Source organism: Phasianus colchicus, chromosome 10 (assembly GCF_987193195.1).
Source record: "Phasianus colchicus chromosome 10, bPhaCol1.hap1.1, whole genome shotgun sequence".
In the NCBI taxonomy this organism is placed as follows: domain Eukaryota; kingdom Metazoa; phylum Chordata; class Aves; order Galliformes; family Phasianidae; genus Phasianus; species Phasianus colchicus.
The window spans coordinates 7,347,555-7,367,903 of record NC_143445.1 but is presented as its reverse complement, the minus strand read 5'-3'; the positions used below and the strand labels follow the sequence as shown (position 1 = coordinate 7,367,903).

General features: G+C 39.4%; 1 protein-coding gene across 3 annotated transcripts in view; it reads left to right on the top strand.

Annotated features, from left to right (window-relative positions):
• Positions 1 to 16,141, top strand: part of SPSB4 (splA/ryanodine receptor domain and SOCS box containing 4) — an 86,509-nt gene extending 70,368 nt beyond the window's left edge. The window contains exons 3-4 of one of the 3 annotated variants that reach the window (XR_016469581.1): positions 4,676 to 5,468; positions 14,779 to 14,858. Coding sequence is in view for 1 of the 3 variants with exons in the window: in XM_031596403.2 (XP_031452263.1) it covers positions 14,779 to 14,906 (128 nt within the window). In the remaining 2 variants the exon portion in view is untranslated. Of the gene's footprint in view, positions 1 to 4,675; positions 5,469 to 14,778 lie in introns of all 3 variants that reach the window. The other 2 variants (XR_016469582.1, XM_031596403.2) reach the window with 2 other exon arrangements.
• The last annotated feature ends 4,208 nt before the right edge of the window (positions 16,142 to 20,349 follow it).

The window sequence follows — 20,349 nt, the reverse complement described above, 5'->3', positions numbered from 1 at the left end:
TCACCCCAAGTGTGAATTTGATGAAATAAGGAATATTATACACAACCAGCTCTTTTTGAAGATATCATGCATCTAAGAAGCAACCAGATGAATGTTTTTATTGGGGAATGTCTTCAGGTTGTGCTGAGATTTTCAAGTAGTGATACACATTTAGTCTATGAAGTTTGCTTTTGCTGACGTATGCAGCTTCTGTTCAGGGCTGTATGGGGAGGAGAGGTGCCCAGTCCTGAACAGCTATCACGTGGCTTTGATCTTTTAAAGGCAATAATGCCCTGGAAGCCCAATTTTAATTGATGTTACCAAACAAGTGAAGCGGTGATGAATAATGTATAGTCTGCTTTTGTCTTGGGAAAGTACATCAATACAGGACATAATACGAAAGCATTGCCTGATTTTACTAAGCTGGGAAATTATCTTAGAGACTGTGCATATTTCAGTCAGTACCAGGGCCCTGAATACACAAACCCAGAATTCTGATTATGTTTCTGTAAATAAAATTAAAGCATATGTTATTTAAAAAAAATATTTCATTTGAAGTATTACGTGCGTTGTATCAACTTATGAATTTAAATTACAAATAGCTGAGAAGATGTGTGTAGTTCACATTGATAATGAAGCATGGGGAGAGGGAAGAAGCTTTTACTTTTTCCCTTGCTGATATTTTTCTCAGGTTTTTGATGCAGTGCTTACCAGCCCTGAGCAGCTTTTGTCTTTTGTGGACTAGCAGCATTGTGCTCAGCCTCCACAGTCCAGACCTCCCAGTCTTCCCAGGCAGGGATGAGCACAGCCTGCCTGCAGCCCTGGGTATTTCTGCAGAGGAAACCATGAGGTACAGGTGACAAGTGCCTGCTCCATTGCTAGTGGCATGGTTGTACTGAGCAGCATGTGCACAGGCCAACTTCTGAGTTCCTGGCAAGCAGGCAGAGTGGTCAGTGCCTTGCCCTCCTTGTTAACTCTTGAGTTGGAAGATGCTTTGGAAGGATTCAGTCAGTCTGCTTCTCATTGCTGCAGTGGCTGGAATCTTCACATCTATGCTTTGATATTGTTGCAGCTGAAAAAGGAAACATCTACCCTTGCTCATTAATTTTGCTTTTTAAATTAGCTTTTCTGATAAACATGGAAAGGACAAGGAGATGCAAAAATTATCAACAGTTTCGGAGATGAGCATGAGTGGGTAATGTTACCCGGAGCTCCTAAATTTTCTTACCCTTAGTGTTTGACTATGGGCTTCTTTGGGCTTGTGGGTTTTGAGTCCAGTTAAAAAACCTGAAAACAAGCACAAGGCCTCGACTTCTGCTCCCAGAAAAGAGAGTAAAAGCACAGCCAAAATAGGTAACTCACTACTGAGATGGGTTTAGAGAACATCTTAAATTGAACGCTTCCTACGAAGTCTGGTCTAGGTGGCTGTTTTCACCCATGAAAAGAGTGACTCTGGAAATGTCACATTTCCAAATTTTTACTCAGTCACTGTGTGCATGATTGACTTAATTAGTGTAGAAATATCTGAGAAATCACAATGACATAGGCATATTCCTAACCTGAGGGATTAGTGTTTTTCTCAAAATTGTGAGTAATTAGGTAGAAAAAAAATATATGCACTTAATTTTACAGGCTGATTGACATTAAAAAAGACTTGGCAAGGGGAGAAAAGGCCACATATCCGTGGATAAGGGATGCTATTTAGCAGTATTTACCCTGGCAAAATTCCCTCTGGCTTTCCTGAGAATACTGATGGAGTGAAAAAAGCTGAGTTGACACAAAGGAGAAGGAATTTAGTGGGAAGCATTCTTTTGGGCTGTGTGTAATTCTGAATCTGTTTTTAATATTTTGGGGTTTTGTACTCTGGATTAAATACTGAGCTGAAGGATTTGTTTTGATAGCTTAGCATTTCATCTGCTGGACCATTTCACCTAAGTTTTAGAACAAAAAAAGCCAAATAAACCACTATGTTGATGTTTATGCACCCATGGTTAGAAGAGTCTTTCGTTGTTAAACCTGAGTTTGCTGCATAACACTGCTTGCTCTGAGAATTAGAGCACAGAAGGAAGGCGAGAAGACAGATGATAAGATATACTTAAATGGTTTATTAGGGCTGAAAATGTAGTTGAAAAGAAAGCAGTCATGGTAGAGTTATTATTATTAAAAAATACATATATATGTTTATACATACCACGAGTGTAAAATTGGGCTGACATTCGTGTCTCGCCTTTTTTAACTTGCATAAACTGATAAAAAATAGTGTTCAGAATGTGAGGCTGATAGTAAGGGAATCTATGTCCATATTCTGTTAGAATGTAATGGTAATTCAGCAGCAAACTGACATTTCACTAATGAAAAACAAACACACACACACATATATGATATCTTCCTGTTAAATTGTGTTAATTTTTATTTTTGAAATTTTCATATCCCACACTGTTAATAAAATAGCAAAGAAAAAGATGACAAAAAAAGAAGCCATCCCTTCTTTTGGTCTGGAAATGGTATTATTGTCTTTACTAAGCTCTCCTCCCTGCTTAGGACTGTGATGATTCAAGTCATTTATTGAAGAATCTAAGTATTGGCTAGTATAAATCAACTTGAAAACTGTAGCCTTCACATTTACCATTTCCCAGATAAGAAAATATATCCTCTGGTAGCTAATATCACATTGAATTCAGCTGATATTTTTGAACTAAGAAATTAGTACACAACTGCTCAAATTGTAGAATATGAGAAATATTTTTGCTGTGTGTTAATGATAGCATTTGCCCAGTTCCAGCTTAATTCCAGCACTTACATACTTATTTTTATGTTGGAAGAAGGAGAGGGTGGTTCAGATTTTTTCACTGGTGTTCATCCCTCCTTTATGTGTCATATGTATAAATACAAATATATATATGTATATATATCCACACACATAGAGTAGTAAGCTGAATGCCTCAGGTTACTACCTAAATTTCTTCAGGAAGCTTTGAAAATGTAAACATGTAGAAAATTTTGAAAGAATTTTAGTGCATACTCTATTCCTTCCCTTCTGTGTTTATGTTTGAAATTGGCAGTGTTAGTGGGATGATGGGATTCCCTTTCCTACAGAAAGGAAAGGTACACAAGTACGTGAAGAGATGAGTGAATTGTTCAGCTTTACTTTGTCCCCAGGTGCAGTGCTTTTCTTAATTGCCAGCCTTACAGATTGACTTGGGAGCTGAACATCTAGATAGATCTTTGTTCACAATTGCTTCTCTGCAGGCCAAACGATATTCGCCTTTGCAGCGCCATCAGCAAGATGGTGGCTCAGGATGGGGAAGGGGCTGGAAGGGATATTTACTGATGAAGCTTGTTTGACAGTGAATCAGTAAGAAGCAATACATGCAAACCCTTTGCAGTGTTTCATAGTTCCTTCCAGAGTGTAGCCACACTGCTTGGTATGTGAGACATACTAGTTTTCTCCTCATCTTGTTTGACATCAGTTATGTCTTGTGCAGATGGTGGCCATAAAACCATGGGTGGATAGCATGAGGACAAAAGGATCAACCATGAAGCTGGGAAGTGTGATGGAGGAGAGGACCCAGACAAAAGGATCTGGTCTCTTTTTGCTTTCCTTCTCTGTGTGTCTTCATTCTCTGGAACAGCAAGCTAGCACTTTCAGGGGATGAATCCTTATGTGCCATCTGAGAGGTCCAAAGAAACTGTGTTAGCTGGACCTGATGACCTAGAAGACAGAGAAGTGGCTGTGGCTGGTATGCTGCTGCCAGCCTAGTTCTCAAATTGCACTAAGCTTTGTGCTGTGAGGAATAGAGTGATGGATGTATGTAGAACAGCAGCAGCTTCCAGCCACAGCTGCATCTTCTCTTCAGCCACTTAGGCCGGCGGAGGCAGCTCAGAGAGGGCTTCTTCATTCAGAGGCTGCAGAAGGATCAAGTATGGGAAAGCTGCAAGCAAAATTCTGGTTATCTGGTTCACATCCCATGTGAAAATCAAGAGATTTTTCTTGAGATTTAATATTTGTCCTCATGCTGAATCCCTTGACGTGCTCAGGAGTACCAGAAGTCACATGAGTAGTAAATCATTCTTACCAGGTGATCTGCTCAACCTCGAGTACTGTGTGCCATTTTGGGTGCCACGATATAGAGACATAAAACAGAACATCCAAAGGAGGGCCGCAAAGATGGGGAACGGTCTGGATGGCAAGAAGTACGAGGAGTGGTTGAGTTCCCTTGGTAGTTAGGCCCAGGGCAGAAGAGCTGAGGGAAGCCCTCATGGCAACTGTGGCTTCTCACCGAGAGCATATAGGCAGTGCTGAGCTCTGCCCTGTGTGACAGCACAGGGCCCGAGGGAACGGCATGGAAATGTGCTGGGGAGGGCCAGGTGGGGTCAGGGAGAGGTTCTGCACTGGAGGATGGTGGGCAAGGAGTTCAAGGGGCGTTTGGACACTGTTCTCAGACATAGGACTTGGTTTCGGGTGGTCCTGGAGCCAGGCGTTGGACCTGCTACCCCCTGTGGGGCCTTTCCAACTCAGGAGTATTTTGTGATTCTGTGATATCCCCCTTACACATCCCTTTTACTTCAGCAAACTGCATTGGTGCTTTAAAGGCTCAGTGTGATAACACATAACCTAGAGCAGCTGTAGGAATACATAATAAGGAAATCAGCCTTCCTTGCTTTTTTTCTCACAAAATGACCATTTTCAATACAGGAGTGCCAGTTGTAGGCAGCAGCACAGCAGTGTGAAAGTTCAGGTAGAGCTTTGCCAAGGTTGAAACATGGTTACAGGAGCTTGTGATAAGAAGAGCTGAACAATGGTGAGTAAAGACAGTCTTCTGTGTTCAACTTGGGGTATCTGAGTGCTTTAGAAATGTCTTCAGAGAGCATCAGCTGTGTTTGCATGAAAGGAACAACAACAAATCATATGTTCAGTATGAAAATCATTCTGATCATTTCTAGTACCCATTTGGTGCCAGTAGAGATTATGTTACTTAAGGAAAAAAAAGTCCCTTTCAAGAAATGTAAATATAAATAGTAATGAAATAACAGGATCAAATTAATGAATTGAGCCTAATTTGCAATTTCATTGCTCCAGATTTATTCCAATGTAACTCTATTAATATGAGAAGTAGAGTAACAAAGTGCCAAATCAGGTCTATTGTTTGCAGATCTCCCACAGAGCTCATTAGTGTGTATACAATTGCATTAAAATTTAAATGATGCACTACACAAGTCTTTTTGCTTGGTTTGAGGAAATCTGCATATGTTGGAGCCTCTGGGTAAGTTAAATTGAAGCAATTGAGAAAGTGTCATGTAGCAGTGATACAAGGAGTGTAGTAAAATATTCACTGTCTCTGAACAGCTCGACACAATTTTTATAAATTTAAGCAGGATAGTCATCAGTTCTGTCACCAGTCATCACTTCTGTTAATTATGGCAAAACTATGAAGAAAGCAACAGTGGGATACAGAAGATGCTTTAATTCCATTTCATTGCCAGCTAAAGTAAGTAACTTTATTATCTAGTATAACATGAAAAACTCATATAGAGAACTACTGTGGTAGGTTCCAGCTGAGAATATATAAGCCTTGGAAATCTTGAATGAACATGTATTGGTTTAGTGTGATAGCATTTAGAAATTCCTGTGAGGCTCCAGAGTGCAAGATGACGGCTTAGTGCATCGTCCCACACAACAAGTAGGTCACAAAAAATGTAACAGGTAGATAGAGTAGGCCACTGGGAGAAGGGCAGACAGAGAAGTCACAGTCAGATGGGGTCAGCACATATTTGTGATGCTTTGTCTTTTTGTATGCCATTCTCTCATCCACACATTTTTGCTCCCTGTGTCAAAAAGTGTCCTTCAGGAGATTAACCCAAAAAAAAAAGAGTGCTTAAGAACAAGAGTGAAAATGTAGGATTTTGAACATTAGAATATTCGAATCTGCTGTTATACTGTTAGGACAGGAAATGTGCTAGTGAATCGAGGGATGGGCAAAGATTTGCGTAAAAACAGTCTGAATTTCTTCCCCCAGAACAATAAAAACTTGTTCACAACCATAGAAGTTGTTGTAGGCAGGTCCTTGTGCACGGGTGTTTTATGTGTTTATGAAGCACGTGCCCGTTTGTGAAGCATGTTTCATGGAGAGAAAAACTGGAAGAAATATTCAGCATATTTCAGTTGTCATGTTGCATATTGTCTGCACTGCGTGACTACCTGTTACAGGAGCTGTCTGCAGTGGTTCATCCTTGAAACCTGAACTTTCCTTCAACTTTCTCAGTTACTACTTTGCCTATAAATCTATCCATAACTCCCTGAACAACTCAGTGAAATTCTCATCCAAGCTTTAATCTTCTCACACCTTGATACGTTTTAAGTTCCATCTTTATGGCCTGGCATGCTCAAACTGAATTTAATAGTGATAAATGTGCTGAGAGTAGAATCTGTAAAGTGTGCATTAATCTGTGCCAGATTCTCATTCCCAACATGTTAAGCTTGAGAAAGCTAAACTGGGAGGACATAAGGAATCCATTCTTGTAGTTTAGGCTTATCTCTTGTACAAGCACTTTTTGTTTGTTTGTTTGTTTTTGGTGGTTTAAAACAGTATGTTTGGTGTCTTTTCTACTACAAAGCAGTTGGATCATCACTGAAATAACTGTCTCAATTTACCTTCATCCAGTGTTCAAAACAAAGTGGGGAGTTGTTTTGTGGAAGTATTAGAGGGTAGGAGAAGAGCAAACAAAGTTCAGAAAGCAAATCTTTCCATCCTTCCTATTTGTGTTTTCCTGATACTAACAGGAAATGAAATCATACGTATGCTTCCTCTTTCAGAAGAGAAGTGGCTGTGGTTTTCCCTCTCTCCCTCTCAGAGCATACAAAAGCAGTGTACTACCAAGCTTTGCTGCTTTCATTTGCTGGTAAAATTTGTCATTATCTGGATCCATTTTGCAGCTTCTGAGAAACAGAGCAGTGCTAGTAATCTGTGAGGTGGATCGTACCTGTAATTTTTATTACTGTAAATGGAATTATTATAAAGCACATGTGCATTTGAATTACCTTTCCTAATTCAGAAAATGAAGGTGTTCTGGAAAGGTCCCACATGTGTTGTCAGTGCATTTATTTGTAGATGTATCCCAGATTTGGGCTGTGAGCCAGACTTTATATTGCCCTGTGTTGTAAGTATGCTTCAGTTCACCTATTGCCTTTATTAAGGTGGACCGTGAACCCACCTGGATGGTAAGAACTGTGTTGAAATACTGTTCAGACAGATGCTCGCTGAAGTCATGATGATGAGGTAAAAGGGTCCTTGGGGCATGATTAAACATTTGCTTTTGAAGCACTGTATTAATATTAAAAATTCAGTTGATGATACAGCAGCTTACTCCATGAATGTCTGCTTCTATAAGAGCTTAAGGTAACGTTTGCCCTCGGATAGACCAATGCTGCCAGTCTTTATAGGTGTTGCATCAAGTTGTGAGTGAGATTGCTGAGTTTTTGAGAGGTAGCCTTGTGGTGTTGAAGCTACTGCTACTAACTCTGACAATTACTGCTGTTAAACGACAAATCATCTTGCAACTCTCTTGTTACATCTGCAGGATCTGTTGTGTTGATTTGTCCTAGACCTGTGGGCATTGTTCTGTATGAGCAATCATTTTTTTAATTTACAGACTGGGTAGGAAACCTCTTGGGTTGTCACACAGTATACAGCTTCATCTTGGTTTGTTGTCTAGTTTTTTTCACTCCCTCCCAGAACACCCCTGTGCCAAGACATTTGTTTTTCTTTCTTTTAGGGTAAGGAAAGGGGAGAATGAAAGAGAGAACCAGCGCTAGTTATTTAATTCTGTGCGGGTGATGGACAGGTTCGCTATAAGACCATCTCAGCTCCATAAGGCTCACCTCAGGACTTAGACTTTCTGGGAAATCTCTGGATGAGGCATTTACCCACTGTTTATCAGCATCTTTTCATTAGTAAAACATATGGTGTTATCAGTCTCCGCTACCACTTGCATGGACCAACACTACGTCAGTATTTGTGGAGAATGTTTGAGCTTTCTAAAGAGGGTTGTTAAAATATTTGGATATGGTTATCTATATATAGCCTTTCTACAACTGTGAACAGGCAAATTACTTTTCTAGGGAAAAACACTCCTGTAAGCAGTGTGCTTGTGGCCTATGCTTAGGCTTACTAAATTGAAACCTTTAGGAATAATTGCAAAGCTTGCATTGAATTCACTGGATTTGGGCATGTGCTCTGGTACTTTCTGATGACTTGTCCTCTCTTGTCTTCCTCATAGCAGATTGCAAGCAGTGAAACGTGAAGAAGAGATCACAAGAAAGCATGTACTTACAGTCAAATGACCCATTCTTTATCAGCCTTCTAACAAGAGGCTGCTAGCTTTTGGAAATTTGGGGGGATTTTTCGTTCTGCTCTCCTCTCCTCTCAAGAAAGTACAGCTGGAGAGTATAAGCTGAAAACAAATGATACTGCAGAATATCTGCTTGTTCGTTGCTGCTCTTTGAGGTTAATTCTGCAAAAGGTTGCCTGACTGAAGCTTTAAGCAGCGTGTGACTGTTTTACACTTAGAAGCTGAAGGTATGCATAAAATGACTCCCCTGGCCCAGCACATGACATGCAAGTAATGGGGGCAGAAGTTCAACATGGAGCCGTTTCTCTCTTCAAACTTCTTTACCTTCCTTTCCTCTTTAAAATATTTAATTTCAAGTGCCAGATTTTTGGAGGAACATGTGTTAGCTCAGCTACAGGGGGAGAGGTGCTGACATTATATTTATAGTTTTCCCTTTTTTTTCTTTTTTTTTTTTTTCTTTTTTTTGTCCAGTCTGCTAAAAGCAAGGTGCTGATGCAATGCTACAGAAGGTTTTATTTGTCCTGGAAGACAATTGTTGGAGATGCTGCCTGTCAGCTGATAACAAAACCTCCCCATCTGCCACCTTTTGCAGAAGGGAGAGGGATGGCTTGCAGCTGTGCATGAAAGCCCTGCAGGGCAGCAAGGGGATGGTGTTGGGGCTGCAGGATGTGTTCTGCCCCAAGAGCCTGCTGCTTTGGGCAGATGTGTCTGGGGCAAGTGTGACCGTGTGCTTGGTGTGCCCTTGCAGGCTTCTTGGAAGTATTGTTCCCCTGGATCTCCAGAGCTGTGACTAAAATGTGGTGTTTTGAGGTATTCTGTTTGTGTGGCTTGCTGGGTTAGACTGCAGAGTTCACAGACATCCATGGCAAAGATAGATAAGTAATTTCTTTTATCCTGTTATGCTTTCACTGAATTTTCATTACTGTTAGGAGATTTATTAGCATTTTTTATGACCAGTCATAGCCTGTGTTCTTTAAAATATTATTTGCAATTTCCTTTCTCTAGAATGTGCCATTTAAAGAACACAAGTCAAATTTTCCATCAGTTGCATCAGGGAAGTCATAAATATGTCAGAGGGGGTGTATTTATGTATCGTATTATGTCGGAGAAAGAATTTGGCCTGTACTGTGTAAAATTAAAACAATAATTAAGCTGTGACAGAATGGTTGGAAGGCAAACTACTACCTTACTTATATCCGTATGTTTATTGTATGTGATATTTCAAGGGTAATTACAAATTCCTATATACCCTAATTCACCCTAATGGAAATACTTGGGTCACGTTACCCTTTCACAGGTGTTTTAGTATCTGGAATTAGAGGAAAAAATTAAGAAAAAGATTAAAAAGGAGTGCTGTGGTCTGAAGCACAGAGGACTTGGTGCCCTGTTCGGGCTGAGGGCCACCCAGCAGCACAGGCAGGCATCAGGTAGTAATGGAGCTTGCAGAGGCTGAGATGGAGACGGAGTGGTTCAGAGCTGGGGCCTGATTGATGGAATTCCTGGTGGATGAGAGGACAGAAGAGGGGGTGTTGGTCAGTATTCACCAAGTACGTAGTAAACAGAAACCATTATGCCTAAGTTAGGAGCCAGACAGAGGCATCATGCTCATGAGACTGAGGCATCTCCTCAGTTTCCACAGCTCTGTGCAGCAGGCTTTTGCAGAGGTTCTTTCCTTCCTTTGTTCTTGAGGCAGTGTTGCTGCACCTGATTTCTCTGGTGAAGGGGTATACATTTGGGAACAGGAACAATGTTAATGTTTGTTGATCTTTTATGGCCAGAAATACCAAAGTATAAGATAACTTGGTGGTTCAGGTAGGCATAAAAAAAAAAAAGTCCTAAAAATTCTTAAGTTTTTGTGACAGTGGTTCTCACAAAAATCTCATTTTCCAACCAGCTTTAGTATTGCTTTTTTCCCCCCAGACAATTGTCATTTTATAAAGTAAGATAAAAATGTACTTTATAGATTAATGAAAACTGCAAACGTTGTGGGTTGCTCTAGTTTTAAAAATTTATTTCAGAAAATGATTACTGTCATTTGGCAAGTAACTGCCTTGTGCTGAAAGCTGTTCTTTTGTACAAGCATTATGTAATGTGGCAGTTAATAACACTAATGTTATTGGATGTTAGATGACTTCAGTATCTTGACGATAAAAGCCTGTTTACAAAGATGAGGCATTCTTGTTGGAGTGCCAGATTGTTAAGTAACCGCAGGTTGCCAGCGCTAAATGAACTTGCAGCCTGTAATGATGTGTGAATTGCTATTGCAGATGCATATTTATAGGGGAAAATGCTCATGAACACTTCATTGGTCACAGTTACAAAACATGCTAACAATGTACACATGCATGTGCAACTCGGCATGGCTTGTGATGATGTCTACAGCCCAGGGCACCTCTTGGTGGCATGCAGCTCTGTGCCAGTGCTGGCAGTGCCCCATACCCCCTTTTAAATGGAACTCGTTGTGAACTCCTGGAAGATATGGGAACTAAGCTGAGTAGTAATTTTTTTTTTTTTTTTTTTTTTTTTTTTTGCTGTTGAGAAGTATCTTTCTGTGATGTTACATCTCTGAGAACCTACCTTTAGGAAAAGAAGTTTCATACTAACTCGTAGATGGGAAGATTCCTGCAGATGCATTCAGAAATGGGACTGCAGTTTGGAGGGAGCCAGACCTGGAGCTAGGGCTTACCTAGCCTTACCAGCTAATTTAGGGCTGATTTTTCTTCTTGAAGTTCTGCTGGAGTCTGAAAGGAAACTAAGTTTCCTGTGCAAAGCTTGCTGCCATGTGCTGGAATATCTCACTCAGTTTCTTAGCCTGGTTGGGAATTCAGTACAAAGAGCCATTCTTGAGAATTGTGTTTTCTTTACAATTTTGTATTTCAGCTCAGCAATTCTTTCGTCTTTTTTCTAATTGATAGTGTATTACTGGAGTGCACATACCTGCACTGAAATGGCTGGGTATTCCTTCTTTTTGGAAGCCTGAATTGCTCTAATTTCATTCCATTCTGGGGTATTCTAAAATAAAACATTTGTTTAGAGTTAGGATAAAAAGTAAACCTGATGGTTTACTAAATACTTTGATTTAAATTATTGTTTTCTGCCCTTGCTAGGGACACCAATAGTTAATATCCTCATACTTAAAAGTTTTTCAAAGATAAAAATGTAGAAAAACATATTTCAGTAGCCACATTTACAGATTACCATGTGGCTTCAGAATATCCATTTTGCTGTCTCTTGCATGTTGGAATATTTTCTTGTCATTTGCACTGTTGAGTATTTTGGATACATGAGGTCTGTGTGTGTTTTACATGACGTGCACAGCAGTGTATGCTCGAGACAGTTGAACTTTTCCTTTCCATGCTTTTATCTCTAACTGAACTTCCATGAAAACAGAAGGCAGTTTTGCTGTTTGCAGTTGGTCCTGCTGTTAGAGCTGGCGATGAACAGCCTCCTCACCACCATCCAGTTTCCCACCAGCAGTGCTGATGTCAGCCCAGCTCCCTCTCACCAGGCTCCAGCAGAGGAAGTGATGCAGTTAATGAATTATCAGCACCAGGGTGCAGTTATGGCAGAGCCTGGGCTTAGCACCCAGCTGGGACACCAGCAAACAGCACCTGATGAACCTGAAAACATCTCTGAAATTACCACTCACATCTGTGCTGCAGGACAGTTGTACTCTGGCCTTTGCCCTGCCAATTTCTGAGGCAGGGGCTGTGCGGGGACCCTTTCAGCCCTGGGTGCTGAGGAAGTGTCACCAGCCGAGTCTGTCCACGTGGCTTTGGGGCTTGGTGCTGTTGAGGGTCCTGCCCAGCTGCTGAGGCCGGGATGCACTCCCCACTGCTGTGGAGCCTGGAGTGAAGGCAGTTGTGCAATTGTCAGTCTTTATGCACAGCCTCTCCCGCCTTCTCGGTGTACACAAAGACGACCACCTGAAATTGGCCCAATTTTCAGGATCTAACTCATGCTTCCTAAAACTCAGGCCTTTTTCCAACTGATCTTCATTTGTAAAATACTTCATAAAAATACGACGTGGGAGAGTATTTGCACAGAGGCACATAGCAAATGTTTCATTGTCGCTCTGTTGAGGTAGGCTGCCTAAAGCTTTTCACTCTTTAATTTTAAGCAGCTTTACAATTATACTATTTTGAAACATAATAAGATTTCTTTTCCTGAATTTAACTTTTGGCCATTTAGGACTGTTCACAGCTGCAAGTTTTTACTTAAAATTCTGTTACTACAGATTTTCTGCAAACTCTTACCAGAATCAGCAACCCAGAAAATATCGCATCTATTCGTGTAGGACAAACTTGTAGGTTTCTTTGTTTGTTTGTTTGTTTGAACTGCTGTTTCATAGAAAGGAAAATAAAGATGGTGTAGTTAAATTTTCGAGTTGCAAAACACCTTCAGTATATTTGATTCAGCAGCTGTTGCAAACACTTGGGGAGACTTTCTTTAGCATTTCAGAATTCCCTGTAGAAGTGAGAAAAAAGAGGCTCACTTAGCAGTTCAAACTTGAAAAAATATTTTAACCTTTCCTTAAGCTGTGTTTTAAAGTTTAGAATTAACTGTTCCCAGCTGCACAGATGGCTGCGTTTTGCATATTCCTTTGTCTAGGAGAAGAAGAGACCATGTGATCAGTTAATGGCTTAAAACACTGTTAGTCTTCATTTTATATCTTCTTTATGGGACCCTCAGGGATTGGGGAAGATACTCGGAGAATTGTTGTTTATGGTGTAAGACCTGTGATATGTGTTGTACTCTGTGTCCTGGAACTCATGAGCTATTTTGCTCATAAGACTTACTAACCCGTGTTAATGAATTTTAGAACTTGATTCCTGAAGCATCAATATTCATAATTCTGATACTTAAAAGTTAAAACTAAGATCACAAATGTATAGAAAGTGTTACTTTATTTCTATGATGTGTGGGTTCTCTTGAAAAAAATCTTTCAATAGCCAAAATTCTACATGAAGTGGAAATGGATTGTAAGAAGAAATGGACTTCATATCTGAGTCACAGAAGTGGTTTTAAAGCTAAATATGCTTTTTAGGCTTTCAGCACACCACAGAATGCTTTGTAGGCTTTTTCCCTGGACAGTTTTTGGAAACACCGTAATGAACTGTGCACTCTACAAATCAAGTGTGGTGCTATGATAAGTGACAAAAAATCCATGAAGTCAGTTGTGTGTCAGTTTTAGTATATAAAGCCAATCCTTAAGCCTGGTATTTTGTTTTCAAGTAGATTTTAAAATGATAGCAACTGAAGGATTGATAGATTACCTTTTAGATGTGTAAACGATGTATGTGGGACATGTAAGAGCTCCTGACAGAACTGCTGGGAGCGGAACAGTTCTGAGTGCTTGTAAGAAAACGTGTCAAGTTCATAAGAGGCTCTCACTATTATATAGGCATGACAGATTTTTGCTTATATTTTGGGAGTATTAATGTAAAGAATGCTGTTTTTATCCCATAAACATGAAAAGCATCCTGTAGTCTTTAAAGCTCTTCTATTCTATTTTAGAGCAATGTGTGCAGCCAAGTGCATCTGGTTAGAGTTGTTCTTGAAGATGGAAGCCTATCTTTACTTTATTCCTATTTCTGCTGCAAAACAATTTCCATTGCAAATCCCACAGTTACTGAGGTTGTTCACATTACTACAGAAAGGAAATGCTATGACCTTTCTGTAGTTGCCTGTAACTTGCACATCAGGATAGGAAGGAGATAGAATTAAGATGGTTCGAGATGCTGTCATCATTGTTTGGGTCTCCAGTCTTAACTTCTGTTCATCAGGAATTTCAGTTGCTTTTGTGTTTTGAGGTTATTTGTGTCTGTATGAGAGCAAACACAGTGGCTTCCAGTCTGCTGAATGCTCCTCTCCTCATTTATTAATGGGGCAAAGGTTAAATTCCCTATAGATTTTTTAGGGTCCTTTATTTATTTATTTGCTTCTGATGAATTTCTAAGAAAGAAAGGCTAAGAGTGTCACAGGAAAAGCAGTGTTTGCTGAGAAGTCTGGTTACCCTTAAGTACTGTTTCCAGTTCCTAAGGCACAGAAGGAGTTGGTATGCAGGGGTCAGAAGTTGCCAGTTTAGTTCATGTTAACACAACATATGGAATGCTGTGTTACAGAGCAGAAGCTCTTTGTCTTATTAGAACTCTGGAAATGTAGTAACTTGTTATGCTGCAACTTTGGAAGTGTGAAAAGTGGTTCTGTGTTATTTTAAGCCTCATAGCTGAAGAAGCTCAGTCTGAAATTGTGGTCAGCTGGAATGGTTGAAATGTGCAGCGTTCTCTCTTTGCTTCTGTGAAAGTTCTCAGTTACCTTATGGTTGACAGGTTTTTCGCAGTGCCATTACTAGCTTCACTACTGCTTAACACAATACAGAATCTATGTTAATAACACAGACTGTAAGTGGAGATGCTGAGAATTAACTCTATCTTTTTTTTTCTCCAGCGGAGCCCCTGCCTTTAATGGACTTGTGCCGAAGATCAATTCGTTTTGCTCTTGGCAGAGACCGCCTGCATGACATAGAAATTCTACCTTTGCCTCTGTCTCTGAAAAATTATTTACAATATCAATAAGACGTCTGGAACCCTCCGGCCTCACATTGGACTACATCAATGCAAATAGCAGAAAATTGTTTACAGCAAAACATAAATTTTCGTGATGGACACTTAAGCGTTATTTAATTTTTAATATATATATTTTTTTCTGAATCAGTGAAAGCGGATCACTGTGGGGGACTACTAAAGAATGTGAAAACATTGATTTGATCAAGATTCATGTGCTATCTGTTGCCTGTTGTGTTTACAGTCCTGAAAGCCATTATCCTAAGCTGTCATATATTGGTTTATTGTTGATGCCTCTAGTAAATGCCAATAGAAAATCTGACCTGCAAGATCCCCTGTCATGCAGGACAGAGCATTCTTCAATAATGTGGGTTTTTGTTTTTTTTTTCTTTTTTTCTTTCCTTCTTTCTTTCTTTCTTTCTTTCTTTCTTTCTCTGTTCTATACCCTACCCCTCTATAATCAGTTAGCAAAGGAGAACTTGAAAAATGCTTAAATCTGACCTTTGGTATCCAGAGTTGTTAAGAGCTTTGAGTGTTCCTGGCATAATCAGCCTGTAACACTTAAAAGCTCTGACATTAGGGGAGGAAAAAAAAAAAAAAAAAAAGGAAGAAAGCAAGCACGTTGTCTAGAAGAATGTGTGATTTAAAACATGAAAGGAAAAATCTGATATATGTGTCTGAAAGGTCAGTTTTTTGACATGGTAAGTGAGATACAGTCCATTGCTTTCAAGACCAAATCTAGTCCCTCCAAAGTTCTGCAGTCTGTAGCGAAGTACTCACTACCCCAAGAATTCAGGATGCTAATATTTTAGACAGCTTGTCACTTCTTTTTTGAACAAATTTATAATTTTTATGTGGTATGAACTCTAAATACTTGGTTCTCTTCTCAGTGTATGTGTGGCTATAATGTTTATTTATCCCTTTAGAATCTGTGGTGTTCTCATTTAACTGTTTCCCATCTTGGGGGTTACTGATTTTGTGTTGTTTTTTTTTTTTCTTTTTCCCAACTTCACCTGAAATGTTATTAATTTTTCAGGCTCATCCCATTTTTAAGATGCTGCTTTCTGTTTGCATTTCTTACATGTTTCAGATTATCAGCCTCATCAGTTACCTAGTTTTTAAACTGGAAGTTGTTGCTATGGCAGGATGTCAAATGTTTAGACTGAGCTGCCTTCAGCATATTTTAATGTGAATTTACTGACGAATGAAGAGAAAATTTCTAATAAAGTCTACTGTCCAAAATAAAACTCATGTCTTCTTTGATGAACTTCAACTGCATACGGAGTTAAAGTTCAGCTCCTCCTGCAGCTTTGTGAGTATTTGTGTCCAGGACTGTTTTGGAATTGTTTCTTTGAGTTCCTGTGTGAGTGAAGATGATAATACTGCAGGCAATATAGTGTCCTGTTTCCTGATTTATGTCACTTGCTTTGAATATGGTTGTTCTCGAGTCTTAATGCTTTTAATGTGTTTCTAGCCAGGCTCCTCTAACCAATGCCTCGGTTATGTGTTAAATTGCACTTTGAGATTCAGTGATTGTGTGATAAATTGACTGTGTGTGTGATACAGGCAAATGCACTGTCGTGGAGATGGTTGTCCTGCTCTCAGTCACCCCAATTACAAATTTAATCTGAAAAGAGAAATCTGACGTAAAAATACAGCAATATGAGCAAGTATGGAAGTAGTAAGAGCAAGATAATGTAACGATGTCAAAAGTGAAATAAAGATTTGCTTCTTCTGGACTTAACTATGCAAGTTGATGACTATATGAGCATTGATTTACATTTGGGCTTGTTTTCACTTAGGATGAGAAGTACATGCTGTATTTCTTTTTTAACTTTGCAAAGGGGAAGAAATTACAGTTGTGGTCTATATTTTTCCCATTTGCTTTGCTTATAATTTGAACTTTTTGTCTTACTAGGTAAAAAGGAAGAAGGTGATGTAAATGTATAATAACTCATCCAAAATGAAAGAACAGTGTCAGGTGATCTTTCCTAAGTCGGTAAGCAGCTGTTCACAGTACACCTTGGAGTAGTCACAATATACCTTATTTTTTCACCACTAAAATCCATTTTAGGCAAGCATTTCCTAAAATTAACATTTTAGTGTCTGTAACTGGGCTTCAGGTTCCTGTGAATAACTACAGTGGTGCAACAGTGGAATTATTCTTATCCTCTGTTCTTTAGCTTGGCCCAAGATAACAGCCTTTTAATGGTACAGTAATGTGGGAACTGATACTGTGAAAAAATGAATGGTGCCTTTGTGTGTTAATTAACTGAGTTATTTTATGATAGGATTGAGATTTCAGATAGTACCTCTTTCTCTGTACCAAATGTCCTTACCTGAATTTCCAGACACTTTTTTTCTAAACGTGTAACTGTCATCCAAGAGTACTAGCTTGATTCTTTTACTGCTGTTCTTTGTGATGCTGTGGATGGTAGATACACCCCCTCACACTGGGTTAGGGCCCTGTTCTGAGAAGTTCAAAATCTTCTGGGTTTGGTTTTCTTAGTCCACAGAAATGTTATAGAGGAGGATATGCCAGGGAGAACTGCCAGTATTCGTGCTAAACTTACCTTTCCAAACAGATTCTCTTCCAAGAAGGCTGTAGGGAAGCCAGAGTGTCTGTCAGTATAGCTGACAAGCAAGATTGAGACAAGCAGTGAGGCTAAATCAGAATTCCTCCTCAAAAGAAGTACCAGAACAGAGTGTGCCCTCTGATTTGCTGAATTCCTGCTCCTCACATCAATTCTCAAGGCTCATGTTACTGGAATGTAAACATTGTCAATTGTCTGTTTCTGGAGTGACTTGAGCAATAATTTATGAGGTGCTGATGCATTGGCTTTCTCCCAAAACAGAGGTCAAATGCTAAATTACAATGCAGTTGAAACTTTTCAGTCTTTCTGTCCTTTAAGCTTGGGTGTGGCAAGATATCATACCCACTAAAGAAGTCCACCCTCTGATAAATCTAACAGAGAGGATGACTGCTTGTTACAATGCTGTATAATGCATTTGCTTTAAGAGCTCTCTTATTTCTGTATTTTTAATTTAAAACCATTTCAGTTTTCATCACACAAAGAAACTTGGGCAGTAGGTGCAGTGACTTCCAGCTTTTATGTCCTTGCCTCTGTGCAAGAAGAGCATAGCTTTTCTAGTCATGATCTGGAAGTTTTCCTATGGCTGACAAGGCCAAGAGTAATAGAAACTATAGCAAAACACAAGAATCTTTTTTGTGTAATTTAAAGAAAAAAGGCATGTAGCTAGGAGCTGTAACGAAGTTTTGTCCTTTGTGATGGGTGAATGCTAATTAGTGCATTGGAATAGGAATTACTTCATCTACCATTTCATCTTTAATACGCTCCCTTCCTAGGAATTATTGAAGATACAAAGACCCTTACATTAAAGTTGTGGTTAAGACTGTGGATACGTGGTCAGCTTCTCTTCATTATTTTCCAAATGTTGCCCTTTATCATTCTGCAGGTGTTGTAGAGGAGGGAGCTGGATTTATCTACCTAGAGGTGTTGCTTTCAAGATCGCCATTCACAGAAGCTGTAACCTCAGTGATCATTTGTAGGACTTAACTTTTAGACTTAGTAAAGCTGTAATTTCCTAACACCTAAATTTGGAGTTCTGTTTGACAAGCTGTTCACCTTTAGAATAGCAGCTGATGATGCATGTCCCTGCTGGTCTGACAAAGCCAGTACTATGAAGGCTTTATTTCTTCAGATTGGAGCAAGGAAAATATACTGAATGTCTGCATTCTCATCCAGAGGTAATATAATACAATCTGTAGAGCAACTGCAATACTTAATAATGTTGTGGTGTTCCATGTTTTTATCTCAACAAATTCACTGAATCTGTTTCTGTTGAGATAGATTCAGACTTCACAGTCGTTTCTCAGTGTTCGTGTGAAGCTGGGAAAAGCTCTTATGGAAGTAGATATGCAAGAATCATTTAAGTGTTTCTGATAGTTATAAAAAAGCAGCAGGCCCGAGATGCCAAAAAAAATTCCTCATCTCCTTTACAGTTGGCATTATTAAACTATAACCATATGTTCTCGTGTCACTCAGCAGCAATCGCTATGCAGCAAAATTTGTATCAGATCCAGCAGTGCTTGTTCAGGTATAGTTCCCACTGACATCAGTGGGAAATCTGCCTGAGTCAGCACTGCTGACTTCGGTTCCCATGTAAAAACCCCCAAACATTTCCAATACATTGTATTGAGTGATATTTTTTTAATATGTAAGCAATGTCAAGCAGATGGTTTCTGCAGAAGTTTTTTTAATTTGGAAAAACATGCTGGCAAAGTGCAGTTAGGTGAATGTTCTGAGAAAGTTAAACGAAAAAACGGTGTCTAGTTGAAACTGGGAGTGATATTCAAAGGGAAGCTAGACTTTGGCTCTGCAGTGGTGATTTCCAAAAACATGTTAATTTATAAACCTCACAGTGGTTTTAATTCTGCATGTTTAAAAGAATTTAGGGTCTTTATTCATTTCTTTTTATCTCATGAGAGAATGTCTGGTGATCATGAAGTACAAATCTTTTGTTTGCTTAATTCAAAAAAAAAATTTTAAAAAAGTTATTCCTTAGGAAGTGTTCTTTGTAGATATAGAGCCATGTGAAATACACAACATGCAGTGCCCAAAATGAATGGCCTCACTGCCCCTTTTCTTTATTTAGATTGCAGTGGTTCCTTCAGAGAAGAACTGCAGTGTTTTACAGGCAGTGTTTAAAATAAGCTGTTTGGAAGCATCTGGCACAAAGCAAAACACCACCCAACTGCAGGTAAATGAGAGCAAATAGGAGTGTACTACTACAGAGGGGGCAAAGCTCTTGAGAACAGTATTTCTGTTGGATTTTACCAAATGCAACAATAAGTAGTGCTGTGTTACCATCTCTTCTTTTAGATTCTCTATGGGGTACAAGTAAAACTCGAGGAAGGCTGTTCATGCTTCTGTCACCACCAGATATTTACCATTGATGTTTAAAGTTTAAGTGTTCTTTTCCTCCCTGGATATTATTTGCACAGACATAGCACCCCAAAACCCCTGCACTGACTGCACGTGTCTCAAGACTCTGAAGGATTCTGGATTCTCTGCTGTCATATGAAGTTACACCTTGTTCTACATATTGGAACTTAAGGAATTAACTTCTAGGCACAGAGCACAGCTGCTCTGTCATTATTGCTATAACTGCAGAAACATATGTGGACACCCAGGCTAATTTAAATGCAAGGCAAATAAATGCACAGTAAAAGGCAGCTTCACCTGAAATTGCAGTCTTATAATGAGCACAGTGTTCATATTATGTAGAAAAAAATATATATTCACAGAGACACAAGTAACTGGTTTGTACATACTGGGAAACTAATGTGTACTTTTAATTGCTGAATGCTTCTACCTGTTTACTCTTCACAGAGAAAGTCAATTTGGCAAGTTTACTGCTCTCCTATAACAAA